The sequence below is a fragment of the Hippocampus zosterae genome, chromosome 12 (genome assembly GCF_025434085.1).
Source record: "Hippocampus zosterae strain Florida chromosome 12, ASM2543408v3, whole genome shotgun sequence".
Lineage (NCBI taxonomy): Eukaryota > Metazoa > Chordata > Actinopteri > Syngnathiformes > Syngnathidae > Hippocampus > Hippocampus zosterae.
In genome coordinates, this window is record NC_067462.1 from 5,311,378 (window position 1) to 5,325,878 (window position 14,501).

Here is a 14,501-nt window from a genome sequence, read left to right on the forward strand (position 1 = left end):
TTTTTTAATCGAACCATAAAAACGTGGTGCGATTGTCAAAGAAGTGGATTGCCACAAAGAGCGGCATACACAGTGTAGATATTTTGAGAGCCTCCTTCGTAACGACATTATGGGAGTTGGGTAAAATAAATTAAAATGAATCTGAAATTCAAACCGTATCCCTGAGGGCTGCTCTACCTCACCCAAAATCCTTCTTCTTATCCATTCTGTCTTTCACAGCAGTTGACTGGGTGAGAGAAAATAAAGGGCCTGGGGTAGAGCGGGAGGGGGGGGGGGGGTGGATCGTCAGCCTGTGACAATTGTGACAAGAGCAGGCAAAGTGTGTCGCGCCGAGAAACACCACACAGATTTCCCCATCTCGTCTCGTCCCCCCCTGCCCCCCCCCCACACACTCCCAAGATGACAGCTTAATGTCTACCACATGCAATATTTATTCCCATCGTGTGTCAGACTGTCTAGCTGTCCCAGGGAGTACAAAGGATGCCACTTATTAGAATAAAAGCTGAGGGAAAGTAATCAAGGACATGCGTAACATCAGCCAATCATGCTCTCTTCCGAGCATGCATCTTTATTTATCTATTTATTTATTTATTTTATGGCCAAATCTGCTCGCAAAAGCCAAACAATAAACCCTGGTAATGAGCGCTGGTGTTCTCAAAATGTATTTCTCTTATTTCTCAAGTGTTTAGTGTTTTCACAAAGATGATCAAATGAATACGGTTAACCCACGTTTCGCAAATTCTCATTTTGACAAAAAGCGTATTTCTTCTTTCGAACAAAGCATTGGAGGTTGGCAGTTATGTCACTGGCTGTGTTTCTTCACAGTTCTCGCAATGTTTCTGTTATCAACTGCTGTTCGCCCTTTAGCCGACCGGTTTGATGACACGTGCTCAATACGCCGTGAGTTTCTTTCTTATTCAGGACACTCCAAATTTTTGACTCGGCTATTCTCGATGCTTGTGCGGTAGCTCAGATCGATTTTATCGATTCTCCCAGCTTCAAAATGGTTTGCTTTTCTCCCACAGAGAGCTGCCTGCTCCTCCTGTTTCCTGAACAGCAAATGTAGTTTTCACGGGTGAAATCCCGGGCCAAAAAATAAACTAATGAGGAAAAAAAAAATCTAAGGTTCAAGCAGTTAATCTACACGGCAAACCCTGAACAACTAGAAACACCCACCAGGCACATGTTCCAATACTTTTTCTCACTGGAAAAAATGGGCGGGTTTAAAAAAAAGTGTGTCTCGAGTTGTTTAACACATCTAGGTGTAAATAGCATGAAATAAAAGCTGCCCCCCTTTTTATCTCACAGGTGAATGAGGAGACAAAACCCAAAATTCAACAAAAACAAAGGAATTAACCTTGCCATTCCAATACTTTTGCAAGCAGCTGCACATCTCTTCCAGTCGACCTTAATGTCCACAACGCTGTGCTACACAGAAGACACGCAACTCTAAATTCAGAATTGCTAACTGGAAAAAACATTTCTAAGGGCATCAATGACTAACCAAATACAGTGGGGATTCACTGCAGCTGAACAAGACCAACACTGACTCATACGGTGCATCTTGAGACATTTTTTCATGTTAAAATGCAGCCAACTTATTTTCCCGCATAGAGAATTTCTGGACACTCCGAGTCCGATTTTGGTCTCACAAAGCAGCGAGACGTGACCACTTTTAGTGGCAAGCAAACAGACCCCATTGCAAGCTTTGTTGGTCTGCCATCTCATTAGCTGCGGAGTTGACACCAAGCGCTTGACCAGCACAACACCAAAAGGAGACAACATGAGACATTTCAACGGGGTCCTTTCATTAAAGTGAAAGAGGGACAGATAACAAGTGGCCTGACTGGACCGCGGGGACTTTATGATGACCATCTGGTTCTGTTTTTGGTACATCGCCTCTTGTGTTGTGATTGAAACAACTTGCTGGAGGGACCGACTCGAGACTGCAGAGTGTAGATCTTCACTTTGGGAAAGTGTTTTGTCGGTGGTGTCATGCAGCACAAAGAGAGCGTATATGACATACAGTGTCCTCAATGGTCCTCTGTGAGACTTGGGGCGACAGGGGCTCTCAGACATAAAGCAAAGAAACAAATACTGGTACTGTACCCTGAATTTCAAGTCAATGTTTCTGAAAGATTTGACGATCTGAAGATCTTTGAATAATTAGCTCCAAAAAGGAGAAACAAAGAGCTTGAATCTTAGATGTAGCGCTTTAAAGTCTCTATCCTGTCTGGAGATGACATGAGCCGTCACGTGGGCAGCCCTGCTTGGCTGGGGCCTCATTCACTTTAATTGTCAAAGCTCCCCCTACAGGCCCAATGGAGTACAACCACTTTTGCGCTTAAATCCTACTTAAGCGTTCATTTTCTATCCACACGTATTAGATTCGAGCCGAGAATATCTTGATCAGGTCTAGATCAGATTATGAACAACAGGCCAAAGGTCAAATATGACAAGAGCTTTGTAGCGCCTTCAAAAAAAAAAAAAATTTGGGGGGGGGGGGTCACTTTGGGAAAGCCCAGCAGGTATTTCTTTCCTGCTGTCAAAATTTTGCCCCAAAATGTAATAATGTGCAAATACAAAGACTTACCCCAGTCAGCACAATAGCACCAAGAACACAGCAAGGAATACATGAACGTCACTTCATGCAAAAGGCAAAATATTTGAACCAAACAGGACCCTTAATCGATGCGCGCTGTGCTCCTTCACTTCAAACTTGGCAACTTGGTGATGGTGCTTGCGTGTATAACCTTGTACTCTGCGTGCATGCAAATTCCCACACTCTGGGACAAATAAAGACTCTTTAAATGTGCGTTTTCTCAGATGTGCTGACAGATTTGGATTGCCAGTGGCCACAGGATGTTGTGGTCACTGAGAACTGTGATCTTGTGGCGTGCTTACTCACATTTGCACCCTTTGTCTTGCTGCTTTCGATTGTACGTGCTCAATACGCACACTAGAAAAGTACTTTTGCAGATAAATGTCTTATAAGGTCTTATTTTCCTTCTTTTTTTTCCCCTTCATCAAAACATATTACGCCTTTAGCAGAGGCAGAGCTGACAAAATATTATCCAAGCAGAGTGAACACACCGACTGAGCATATCCAAGGTAATGACGAAATATTTTTATTCATTTCAGAAGCCCGTAAATAAAATGTACATCTAGGTTTCCCCAAGGTGACGACCTATGACACAGCCGTGGGTCAGCTCAAGTGTCCCACTAAAGGTCAGGGGATTGATTTAAAAAAATATATAGAGATAATAATTGTGATAGTGGGTGTAAATATTATTTTTGTGGTTTGTTCCTGATATTTAAAGTTTAAATGCCCGTTGAAAGGTGACTTACTCAAAGGAGCTCAGTCTTTTTGAGGGTCATGTTATATTTTTGGAAATAATTCTATATAAAAAAGGGCAGTTTCATTCGTTTAAAATATATATATATAGGGCGGCCCGGTAGCCCAGTGGTTAGCACGTCGGCTTCACACTGCAGAGGTACCGGGTTCGATTCCAGCTCCGGCCTCCCTGTGTGGAGTTTGCATGTTCTCCCCGGGCTTGCGTGGGTTTTCTCCGGGTGCTCCGGTTTCCTCCCACATTCCAAAAACATGCGTAGCAGGCTGATTGAACACTCTAAATTGTCCCTAGGTGTGAGTGTGAGTGCGAATGGTTGTTCGTTTCTGTGTGCCCTGCGATTGGCTGGCAACCGATTCAGGGTGTCCCCCGCCTACTGCCCGAAGACAGCTGGGATAGGCTCCAGCACCCCCCGCGACCCTAGTGAGGATCAAGCGGCTCGGAAGATGAATGAATGAATATATATATATATATTTATATTTTTTATTTTTATTTTTATCTGCGCTCAGAAGAGGACAAGGCCTGAATGAAATTCACATTAAGGAGACAGACTTGACTTTTCATTTCATAGTCAGTTGCGTTCACGTTCTGTTTCTGGAGAACTATCAACACATACAGCACGAATGGGGGACACTCGTGGTGCAACAAAAACGTTGGGCGGTACTCATGACAAAAAAGGGTTGGGAACCACTGGCCTAGTTTGTGGCGCACAACTGAATTGTGCCATACTGAGAAGTGCTTCAAAACTGCCAAGTAGTTCAAGTGCAACCACGGTCTGGAGTTCGAAACAAATGTGCGCAGCCACCATCATCAACACTGTTCAATGAATACCTCGTCAATCAAAGCGTTACATTCCTATCACCTATGACCAGACTGCCTTTTTGATGCATTTAATCTTAATATATGTACGGCGCAGGTGCACCTAATATTGTTGACCCTTGTGTGTTTATGACCAGCTGAGGTGGTGTTGCGCACTTTGTAATTCTAAAGCACTATGGGAACAGATGGAGGGGGAGCAGCAAAACAACTGTGATGAAGGGTAACAAGATGAAAGTAGCAAATGCAACACATGTTGAGGCCATTAATGTTCATGGGCATGTTTTATGTGCAATAATAGGAGCCCGTCGTAGGTCTATAAAGGCATATCGTGGACCGCGCAAAGCCATACGTACGGTTCACAAACAGAGTCCACCCCCCCCAAACCCCCTACATGTATTGACACTGTACACTGCAGGAGAAGAAAGACTGCAGAAACATTTTACAGACAGGTCAGGCTCTCAGGATTTGTTAAAGGTCAACTCGTCTGCTTACAAGGCGCCAATTTACTTTAATGCACAGGCTTTGAAAGAAGAAGGAAAAAAAAGGGGGGGGGCAGTGCAAGGAGGATTACTATCGCGGCACGACTTCCTCCTCTGTCCGTCATTGCCGGTACAAAATAGGAAGGGCAGAGTACAAAGATGTAGATTAGAATGAAAAAGAAAAATACAAACGCGATCATTGTCTCAGGCCTGTCACAGATATTTAAGGACAATGGAAAAAATGAAATCCTGTTATCGGCTTTTTTGCGTCATTCACCGACTGCGGTCGTGCTGTTCAGCAACGGAGACTGCACGCCAGTGCACATATGAAATTTTAAATATTGTTCTGTATTATTGTAAAACACAATATACTGCATAAATACTGAATGTATTCTATTTGAATGGCTTGGAGGTGCCACAGCATTTTTTTGTGTGCGTTTTCAAAATCTCAAGTGTATTTTTTTTCTACTGCCCATTTTGTTAACTAGCAAATCACATTTGGAACCACGGCACAGTGGCCGATGGTCTTCCACTCATGAAGAGCAGTTGCCGAATCCCGCACACTCTATCAAAATTCAGTGTTTCAATAAGCACAGCAGGGGTGAGCAAACAATCAACAAATTGTCGTAATGCGTCACATATCCCGGAACACAATCCCGCGTTAAAACGGCTTCGCTGTTCTGATAAAGACGTCGATGCCTTATAAAAGAAACAATATCTTCACCGATGAGTGAAAACATGCCAACGCTGGCACGGCCTCAGCCACCACATCATCTGTGACGCTTTAACGAGTCCCTCTCACAAACAAACCCCGCTATAGGAAATGGGTGTCGACAAAAGAGAAGAAAGCCTCTCGACAGACTCTTGTAGATGACATTCCCGATCACGCAATGCCTCTCAGTCATAAACACATGACAAATGGTGCCTGAACCTTTTTATACGAGCAGGGATGTGCAGGGGCAGCGTAGGGCCGGAGGGGAGGGGGCGAGGGGGGGTTGGCGAGCAGCGGGCGGGCCCCTGTTGCACAGAGGAGAGGGCTGTGTGCTAAAGTCTCCTCTGGAACATCACTGGGCCGGCGCGCCTTTGATCTCCACACCGCAATTACGCCCGGACCCAAATGAGCATGGAGTCGCCTCCGAGACAGACTTCAAACATGCACATGGATGCATTCTCATACACATGCGCCGTATAGGATTGGAGCCATGTGCCCCCTCTCTACGCTTAAATGATGTACTGTCTCCAGCAGAGAACCTGGGGATAAAAGCCGGCCTTGCTCCTCGTCTGATCCTTCCATTAATGATGCTTTTCTAAAGCTAATACTGCGCATTCTTCTCTAAACAAGGGCAGCATGCTATGTGGCTTCTGAACTCCAAGCAGGATGATCTCGTTTGAAAACGGGCCATTTTCGGAGCTTCTGGAGCTCTTATCTCTGATGTGTGTGAACTGATGAGAAATACCCCCCGCGCCCCCTCCTTGTTTCCCCCCGGCGCCCCCCACCCCTGCCGCAAAGATACACAGATACTTTTTGACATTGGCAAATGCACTTAGACAAACAGCACTTGGACAAAATTGTTGCAGGAAGCGACAAGCACTTTGAAACTAGATGGTTGAAGGTTTGAACCTCATTCTGATTCACACCGCAAGTCCAATGTTCATATATGATGAATCTCTTGATGGGGGGGGGTCACTCAAAACATAGCCGAGTTGTTCAAACGGAAGATTATGATGCTGAACGTGCTTAAGTCAGAACCGGTAAAGCATTATGACTTTTCAAAGAATCCGCTGGGTCGAGGACTTGTTGATTTCAGGGCTGCAACCAAGGATTACTTTCATTACTGATTAATCCATGTTGTCAATTAATTGATGAATCAGAGAAAAAATTATGATTCCCACCCCCTTATTGCAAACTGAAAATGCGGAAAATGCACAAACAAGTTATGTATGACTCAGTGTTTGGTCCGTAAGATGTCGGAAAATCGGCAAAAGTGCTGATCGTTGCTTCCCAAAGTATGAACAGATGTTTGAAAATGTCTTCTTTTGGGGGGAGATAATCAGACTGCTTTGAGGGAGGACTTCAGAATTGAGAATATTTTCTAGCTGAAATTACAAAGATTTGAGCAATTTTTCACTTTATAAGTTAAAAAATAAGGAATGAAACAAGTGACCCGATTATTAACATAATTATCGATTAAGTTGATAATCGTTTATTTGCGGATGAATTAGTACACCTCCAGTTGATGCCAAATTCCATCGCGGCCCTCTGGAAAGACTTTCACTGCGCAGACGCCTGCTTAAGAAGTTCGCTGTTTTCATCAATGGTGGTGCAAGCTTCTCAATGTTGCGTTCAAATGCACCCGGGTGCCAAAAAACGTCTTGCAACGACTTCACTGTCAATTGACCAGAACGTGGGCAAAGGGACACTTACAAAAACTGCAAAGGTTGAACTGTCAAACGCTGATGGCCTCACGTCTGTCCAAATGACACCTGAAACGAAATAGAAAGGACATTTCGGATTACAATACAGAAGGGATGCATTATCCCAGCCGCAGCATACGTGCAGCAGATCAATCCAGTTGTATATCGAGTTCACCATTTCCCCTCACCTGCCTTTCCAGCAGCTCCTATATTTTGTTCTTCTACTTCTTCCTTTCATAACTTTGCTGCTGTGAATTGGGAATTTCTCCATTGTGAGACTAATAAAGGTTTTCTTATCTTATCTTCTACTTTTTCCTAAGCTCTACAATGCATCGGCAAACTCTCAAACACATTGAAATGATGCTTTAAGGTCAAAGGAATACACGAATGATCAAATTAAACAAAACACTTTCAAATTCAGACATTTCATGAAAAGGTGCAATGAATAAAATTGGTGAAACTGTCCCAAATGGCGGTCCTTAAGCGCCACAGATAAAATTGGCTTTTTTTGTTCCTTTCAAACATTAAAGCTGAGATTGCAATTTGGCTAGCTGTTTGCTTTGAATAGTCGGTAACCATATCATCATCTCAACTGCGCTTTGTGTGTGTGTGTGTGTGTGAAGGGGTGGGGGAGAAATCACACACAAGGGAGCTTGGCGACAGGAGGCAGTCTGGCGTCTCGGCTGCAGACCGGCTGCCATTAGGGCTGAGAGCAAGCGTTTATTGTACAATTAGGACCAGGCAGATCTACCTGTAATCATCTCCATACAGGTGTGAGCTCCTCTCTGGACAGGGGAAGTGACTCATCACTTGTCAAACATCGACACTTTGATGTCAACATTGTTCATCGCGGCGCCCTGAAGACCCTGCAGCAGTATACTGTTTGCCTGTTTAAAACACGCTGATTTATTGCATCGCTCAGTTTTTTTTGGGGGGGGGGGGGATTCGCACACGCACGCACACATCTCTTCCAACTCAGGCTCACTATTGCACAAGCCATGAATCATTTGATTTATGACTTTTCTCCCTCCTCCCTCTGTCTGACAGTCGCACAGGATTTCGTGTCAGAAACATTTGAACAATCGCAGGTGAATGACTGAACCATGTGATACAAGAAACAGACAATGCAATTGGAAAAGTGAAACTTCAGTGAGCTCGTGTGAGGTTACTACATTGTTGCGAACTTAAAAGCTCATCCGTGCTATATTCATACGCCTAACATATATGCTTACACATTCCTATATTTTTAAGCCATAAAAAGATATCCGTTTAAAGTCTCCAGTGTATCCCACAGAGTCATTGTAGGGCTTTGCCAACCGTGACAAGATATGCTAGGTGCTACCTAGCTTGCGGGCTAACAACTCACTCTCTTTTGTGTCATGTATGGGCCCACAGAACAGCGACACTTTGGGGAAAGTCAATCTTTCATTGAACATTTTCATGATCGTACTAATTGTGTGACCTCTGGAGTATTTGACAAACTCCAAACGAGAAGGGGGAGGTGCAAAAGAATCAATGCTGACTTAGCACGAGTCCGGTGCCTCGCTAAGCTTCATGGCTAAAGAAAACAAACAACAAAAAAAGGGCATGTTCTGAGCAGCATGATGCCCAATTAATTGATAAACAATATGGTAGTGATGCATTTGAAAAAGCAAACTTTTCTGTTATTCATCATACTTGGACAAAGTCTTTGTGCTCTGTGGGGATTTCCGGGCTACAAAGTGCCACTTTTGTAAAGCATGCCACTAATGCTACTATTGTGAGAAACATGTGGCAACAAAGCCAAATATGTGCAGTGAAACCATCATCGATATAATAGGCCCAAGAAGAGTTTTTTTCCCCCCTCTTGTGATTTACTGAGCATCACCAGATGGTATTAATGACTTTTTGCTTTGAACATACTTATTTCCTGTTTGAACATACTTATTTGTTGTTTTGATATTTCGGGCCTTCACTCTGTTTGATATTATATGGAATTGAGAAAATGTCGGAAAATGGGGAACATATGCTCAATGAAGTGCTTAATGAAGTTTTGCAGGCTCTCTAGGATTTGCAGGGCGGGATGTTGTGTTTGGGAATATTAAGTAACACTGACAGTATATTGGCAAAAGTTTTGGAATTAAGACTGACAGGAATGACATCATCCGTGTTTACATGGTGGTGGCAGCGACACATTTGAGGAAATGTCCCTAAAGAAAGTGATCAATGCATCATAAAAGTTCAGAAAAAGCAATACAAATAAATAAAAAAAAGACGGGTGAAGAGACGCTTGCTTAAATTATGGCTGTATGTCATGTTTATGTGCCTTATGACTGTACAGATAAAACTGGATGGCTGCCTCCAGCTCATCCGCTTCACATTTGCTCAAACCTTGGGTGGCGTGCGACCAGCAGAATGATAGCACCATGTGTCATGCGCTTCCATGAAATTATGTCATTTTAGTCTTGCGCCGACTTGTCGGGAATGGTTAGTCTAAAGGCCATGAACGACTCTCAACCGTACCGTAAAGCACCTACTATTGAAAAACTGATGGAACCTTCAAAATCTCTGAAAATGAACCCTCTAATAAAACATGGGAAAAAAATCATAACCCAATAGATGTGACTTCAAGTTGTATCGTATCATAATGATTTTTAAAAAATGCTAAATGATTAGGTTCTCGGATTTTGATTTCTTTAGGTATGTACTGTATATTTGTTGGAGTAAAATGACTATTTTTGTGTTATTCTTTGAAATCATGACAATACTATATATTCTGTATATGTATATGTACATATATGAAAACTCCGATCTTTTTTTTTTTTTTTTAAATTAGATTTGTACTTGAGATGAGAAAAGCCTAAAATTGCAATTGGACTTCGGGAGTATAACCAGGTTTCATGAAAAGCTTACCTGTATCGTTCCTCCATCGTGTGATACTGGCAGACGCGTTTCTTTCAATCCACGACCCGTCTCGTGTCTTCACATTACGTCCTGTTTGGATTAAAAGAAAAGAGAGCGAGAGAAAAGCCATTAAAGGAGATGAAAAAGAATATAAACGCAGCAGGCTGTGTGCTAATTGTTTCCCCAACGCGAGGCATCCAAATGCCAAACAATCACGAATGGCGGTTCTCACATTGAAGGAGGAATGGGGAGTCTTTGACAGGGATAACATAGACGAGATGCCTTCTCCTTCTCATCCCTTCAAATTCCCTCTGGGGGGGCGGGGGTTGCCTTATAGTCACAGTTTTGAACAGGAATATTGCTCCAGGACTACGGGAAGCGGAAATAGAAACAGTCTAGGGAACCAAAATTACTGTACGATGGATTGAATGACGCAGCACTTGAGAGCACAGTCGAGACTGCTTCTTGACAGGATGTGGTGGCGGGAAAGGGGGGGGCAGAGAAAGAGAGGGCACCAGACAGAAAAGTTGTAATAAAGAAATGGAGCCTATTATCCTTGATTCAGCCCCGCAGAAATTAGCGGAACACATTCTTATTGTTCCTGTCAACTTGACCTGCCTCTCCATATGAAAACCCGCCCAGCCCCCGAAACACTCCCCTTGCCTCCTTTTCCCTCCCCGCACTTCACAAACACGCTGCCTTTTGAAAGAACCGAGGAAAAAAAAAAAAAACCTTGCCAAGAGCCTCAATTACACAATGGCAGCAAAAAGCTCCACACGCTGACCCCCAGCCAGTTGCATTCACTCTGGCCACATCTCTCTCTGCAGGAATTCTAAAGGCCTTTTAGTCAGGCAGCCAGAGTGAAGCCAGTGGGAGAGGCGCACGGGAAGAGATGCGCGAACACACTCCGCCAGCCCGCCCGGCCCAAGTCTTCACAGAGAGATTAATCATGTGTGAAATGGAAACAGCAAATGCCGACTGACACGGCCTGAACCTGCTCCAGCTTTGCCTCATCATCTTGCGGACGCCGCGCGGTGCTCCCCTAACAGGCGGGTGTTAATAAAAGGGATGCGAGTCCGCAGGGGTCAGTCGCGTACGGCCGCCACCGCCGAGCGCGGCTGGTGGGCTGCCTTGTCATTATTGTTGTTTGTGAGACCATTCATATGGACAAAAGCAATGGAAAACGGGTCCGGCAAACATCACTGCGGTATTGTTTGAGAATTTTGATAACAATTGTATCAATATATAGCAGTTCGGCTGTATGCCCAGTTTTTTTTTTTAACGCACACACACAGACAGAGAGAGGCATACATTCATACACATATTCTCTCTTTCATTTATATATATGTGTGTGTGTCATGTACAAACACATACAAACAATATACATTACATATTCATTCATCTTCCGAACCGATCGATCCACTAGGGTCGCGGGGGGTGCTGGAGCCTATCCCAACTGTCTCCGGGCAGTAGGCGTGGGACACACCCTGAATCAGTTGCCAGCCAATCACAGGGCACACAGAGACGAACAACCATCCACGCTCACACTCACACCGAGGGACAATTTAGAGCGTTAAATCAGCCTGCCACGCACTTCTTTGGAATGTGGGAGGAAACCGGAGCACCCGGGGAAAACCCACGCAGGCCCGGGGCGAACATGCAAACTCCACACAGGGAGGCCGGAGCTGGAATCGAACCCGGTACCTCTGCACTGTGAAGCCGACGTGCTAACCACTGGACTACTGGGCCGCTACATTACATATATACATATATATATACATACATGTACTGTATACATGCATATATACATGCATACACACACACACACACACACACACACACACACACATATATGTATAGATACATGTTTACGCACATAAACTCATATACATGTACACACACACACACACACACACACACATGTATAGATACATGTTTACGTACATAAACTCATATACATGTACAAACACACACTACACAAATATGTCAAGCTTTTAAATTGTTTAGAAATGAGAAGAGCCTAGATTTATTTTTTTTAACTCAAACAAAATTTGAATCGATTTAACTCAAATGTAGGCAGATTCTTCATTTCTCATGGTGCATTTTTAAGATGATACATAAACATGCAAATATGTGAGTGGTGGCAGCTGAGCGAGGCCCACACAGCCGGGGCCGGGGGAGACAATCACGGCGCGTCCCTCCCGTCTTAAAAGCTTGGCACAGCCTTTGATAAGCGCCATTCTAAAGAGGTCTTCCATAGATTTGACTTGACTCGCGCAACCTTTGACGAGTAATGTAGATCATTTTTATTCATTGCCAAAAATTGTCAGCAATTATGTGCGCAAAGCGGCCACCTGCCTTGGCTGAATGGCTCCTGTTAGTGGGGCTGCATGGCTTGTGGTACAGCGAGGGGGAGGAAGGGGCGGCCACGGTGGGGGTGGGCTGTGCAGCAGGTGAAATAGCCCCTCTCGTTAGTGTAATGAGGGGTCCGAGCCTCAGAGTGGCGGGGGCGCGTCGCCCTGAGTGAAATGCCACATCCCCCTCCTTAAGTGCATCATGGGACATTTAAACTCAAATCGCAGCTCAAGTTGCCCGTTTTCGTATGGCCGCATTTTCACCCATCTGTATCCGATATTGGACATTTCATCCGCCCCGCTTTTAAATTTTGGCCGGCATTTTTTCGAAATACAACGGGACCTTGAACTACCAAGAATCCGTTCCAACCCCCAGAAAAAAGAAAACAGAAAAAAAAATAATTTGGTGGGGGGTTTTTTTCTTTAAAAAAAAAACCTGGCTGCGTGTGCGCACACATCATAGAGAGAACATCAGAAGAGCAAGCAATAAGGGATTTGAAACAAGTCAGACGCGACAGCCAGCGTGTTGACAGGGGCTTTGAGCAGACGTGGCTACTTTTGAGCGCTACGTTGTCACGCTGTGGAAAAAAAACCTTGCAATGACCTGATGGTATATTTTCAAGCCAATGTAGGCTTTAAGCGAATATATTTTTGGTTTTAAAAAATGTAGCTGCGGTTCGGTATTAGAAAGATGGTAGATCAGGGGTGTCAAACTCATTTTTGTCGCGGGCCACATTCTAATTACCGTTTCCCTTGGAGGGCCGTGATGATTGAAACTACATAAAGAAGTCAAGAATAACGTTTTATTCAACTATTGTTTAAGTAACTTTAATGAGGGGTTTGGTAACAAGAAAATGCTTACAATATATCACCGATTTATTACAGATGAAAATTTGAAATTTTGGTACACATTTTAGCAAGTATGGAAGGTGTCATCTTTGCTTTCGCGGGCCACTTAAAATGATGTGGCGGTCCACATCTGGCCCCCGGGCCTTGAGTTTGACACCTGTGTGCTAGATGGAAGTAGCATCTATTTTGTTCAGTTTATAGTTGTGGCATTTGACTGAATGGGGCACTGTTTTGGCACATTCAATGAACACGGCCACAGCGTCGAGAGCGGAGAGAACGACTTGATTTTTCATTTCACATATTTGAAATCTACGTTTTATCTACTTGGAAGGATTGCTGCCAAATATTCGAAGATAAATGATGATCTCTTCACAGGGACTTTGTTTCTTCTGTGTTCTCAACAATGTCAATGTGCCGTCGAAAGACGCTTCACCTGCTGTCCTCGCTTTAGCGGCTGCATGTTCAGTGATGCGAGCGTTACTTTGGATGAAAAAAAAAAAAAAGCTGTGTGGAAACACTTTCATGAGGGCACAGCGCTGACCCCCGGGTCGGCCACTGAATAAGTAACTCTCTATTAATGATTTCTCCAGCGGCACACTCCTGACCCCCTGATCGCTTTCAATCTCCGGAAGGGAGAAAATGGTGAAAGGAGGAGGAGGAGGGGTGAGACCTAATGCGTGGAGATTAAGAAAAACACATATTTTTTCTTCTCCTTTTTGCCATGCGTGTGGGAGGGTGATTATTTGTGGCGCGCTGCTGGGAGGTAGAGGGGAGCTGGTTGAGGGGGTGCCAAGAAAAAAAAAATAAAAATAAAATCAAATCCTGCTGAGACTGACTCACGAATTCTGGTTTGAGTTTCTCGTCGCCTTCTCTCATGGCCGGCTTCTTCGGCTTGTCAATAAGAGGGAAGATCGTGTCGTCATCCGTCAGCCTCGGCTCCTGGTGGATGATCCGACATGTCCCTCACGGGGTTCGCGCTCATCTCAACATAGATGATATCCTCATCGTCAAATGCACCTGCAGTGCAAGGACACACAACAGCGTACCGGAATTGATTTTTTTTTTCCACCCCTCCTTCCCGGTAACAGCAGGAAATCGATCAAAATGGAATCAATGAGTCTCGTTATTCCCCCGCAAAAGTGTTTGTGTGACAAATATATTGACGAGGTGTGGGAATTATGGACTTCCAAAGAGAAAACAATAAAACAATTGATGGAAATAAATGTGGAGAGCATGGGAGTGTAGTGGTTAGTACGTCTGCCTCACAGTTCTGAAGTCTGGGGTTCGAATCTTGGCATTCTGAGGTAGGCTTTCCTCCGACATGCCAAAAAACGTGCTGGCTATTGAAGATT

General features: G+C 44.1%; 1 protein-coding gene across 3 annotated transcripts in view; it reads right to left on the minus strand.

Moving 5' to 3' along the window:
- Positions 1 to 14,501, minus strand: part of LOC127611727 (obg-like ATPase 1) — a 34,090-nt gene that overhangs the window by 13,162 nt on the left and 6,427 nt on the right. Inside the window, exons 2-4 of one of the 3 annotated variants that reach the window (XR_007965434.1) lie at positions 13,990 to 14,166; positions 9,956 to 10,036; positions 7,074 to 7,132 (exon numbers count right to left, since the gene is read on the minus strand). Coding sequence is in view for 2 of the 3 variants with exons in the window: in XM_052082457.1 (XP_051938417.1) it covers positions 7,074 to 7,132; positions 9,956 to 10,036 (140 nt within the window). In the remaining variant the exon portion in view is untranslated. The remainder of the gene's footprint in view (positions 1 to 7,073; positions 7,133 to 9,955; positions 10,037 to 13,989; positions 14,167 to 14,501) is intronic. The other 2 variants (XM_052082457.1, XM_052082456.1) reach the window with 2 other exon arrangements.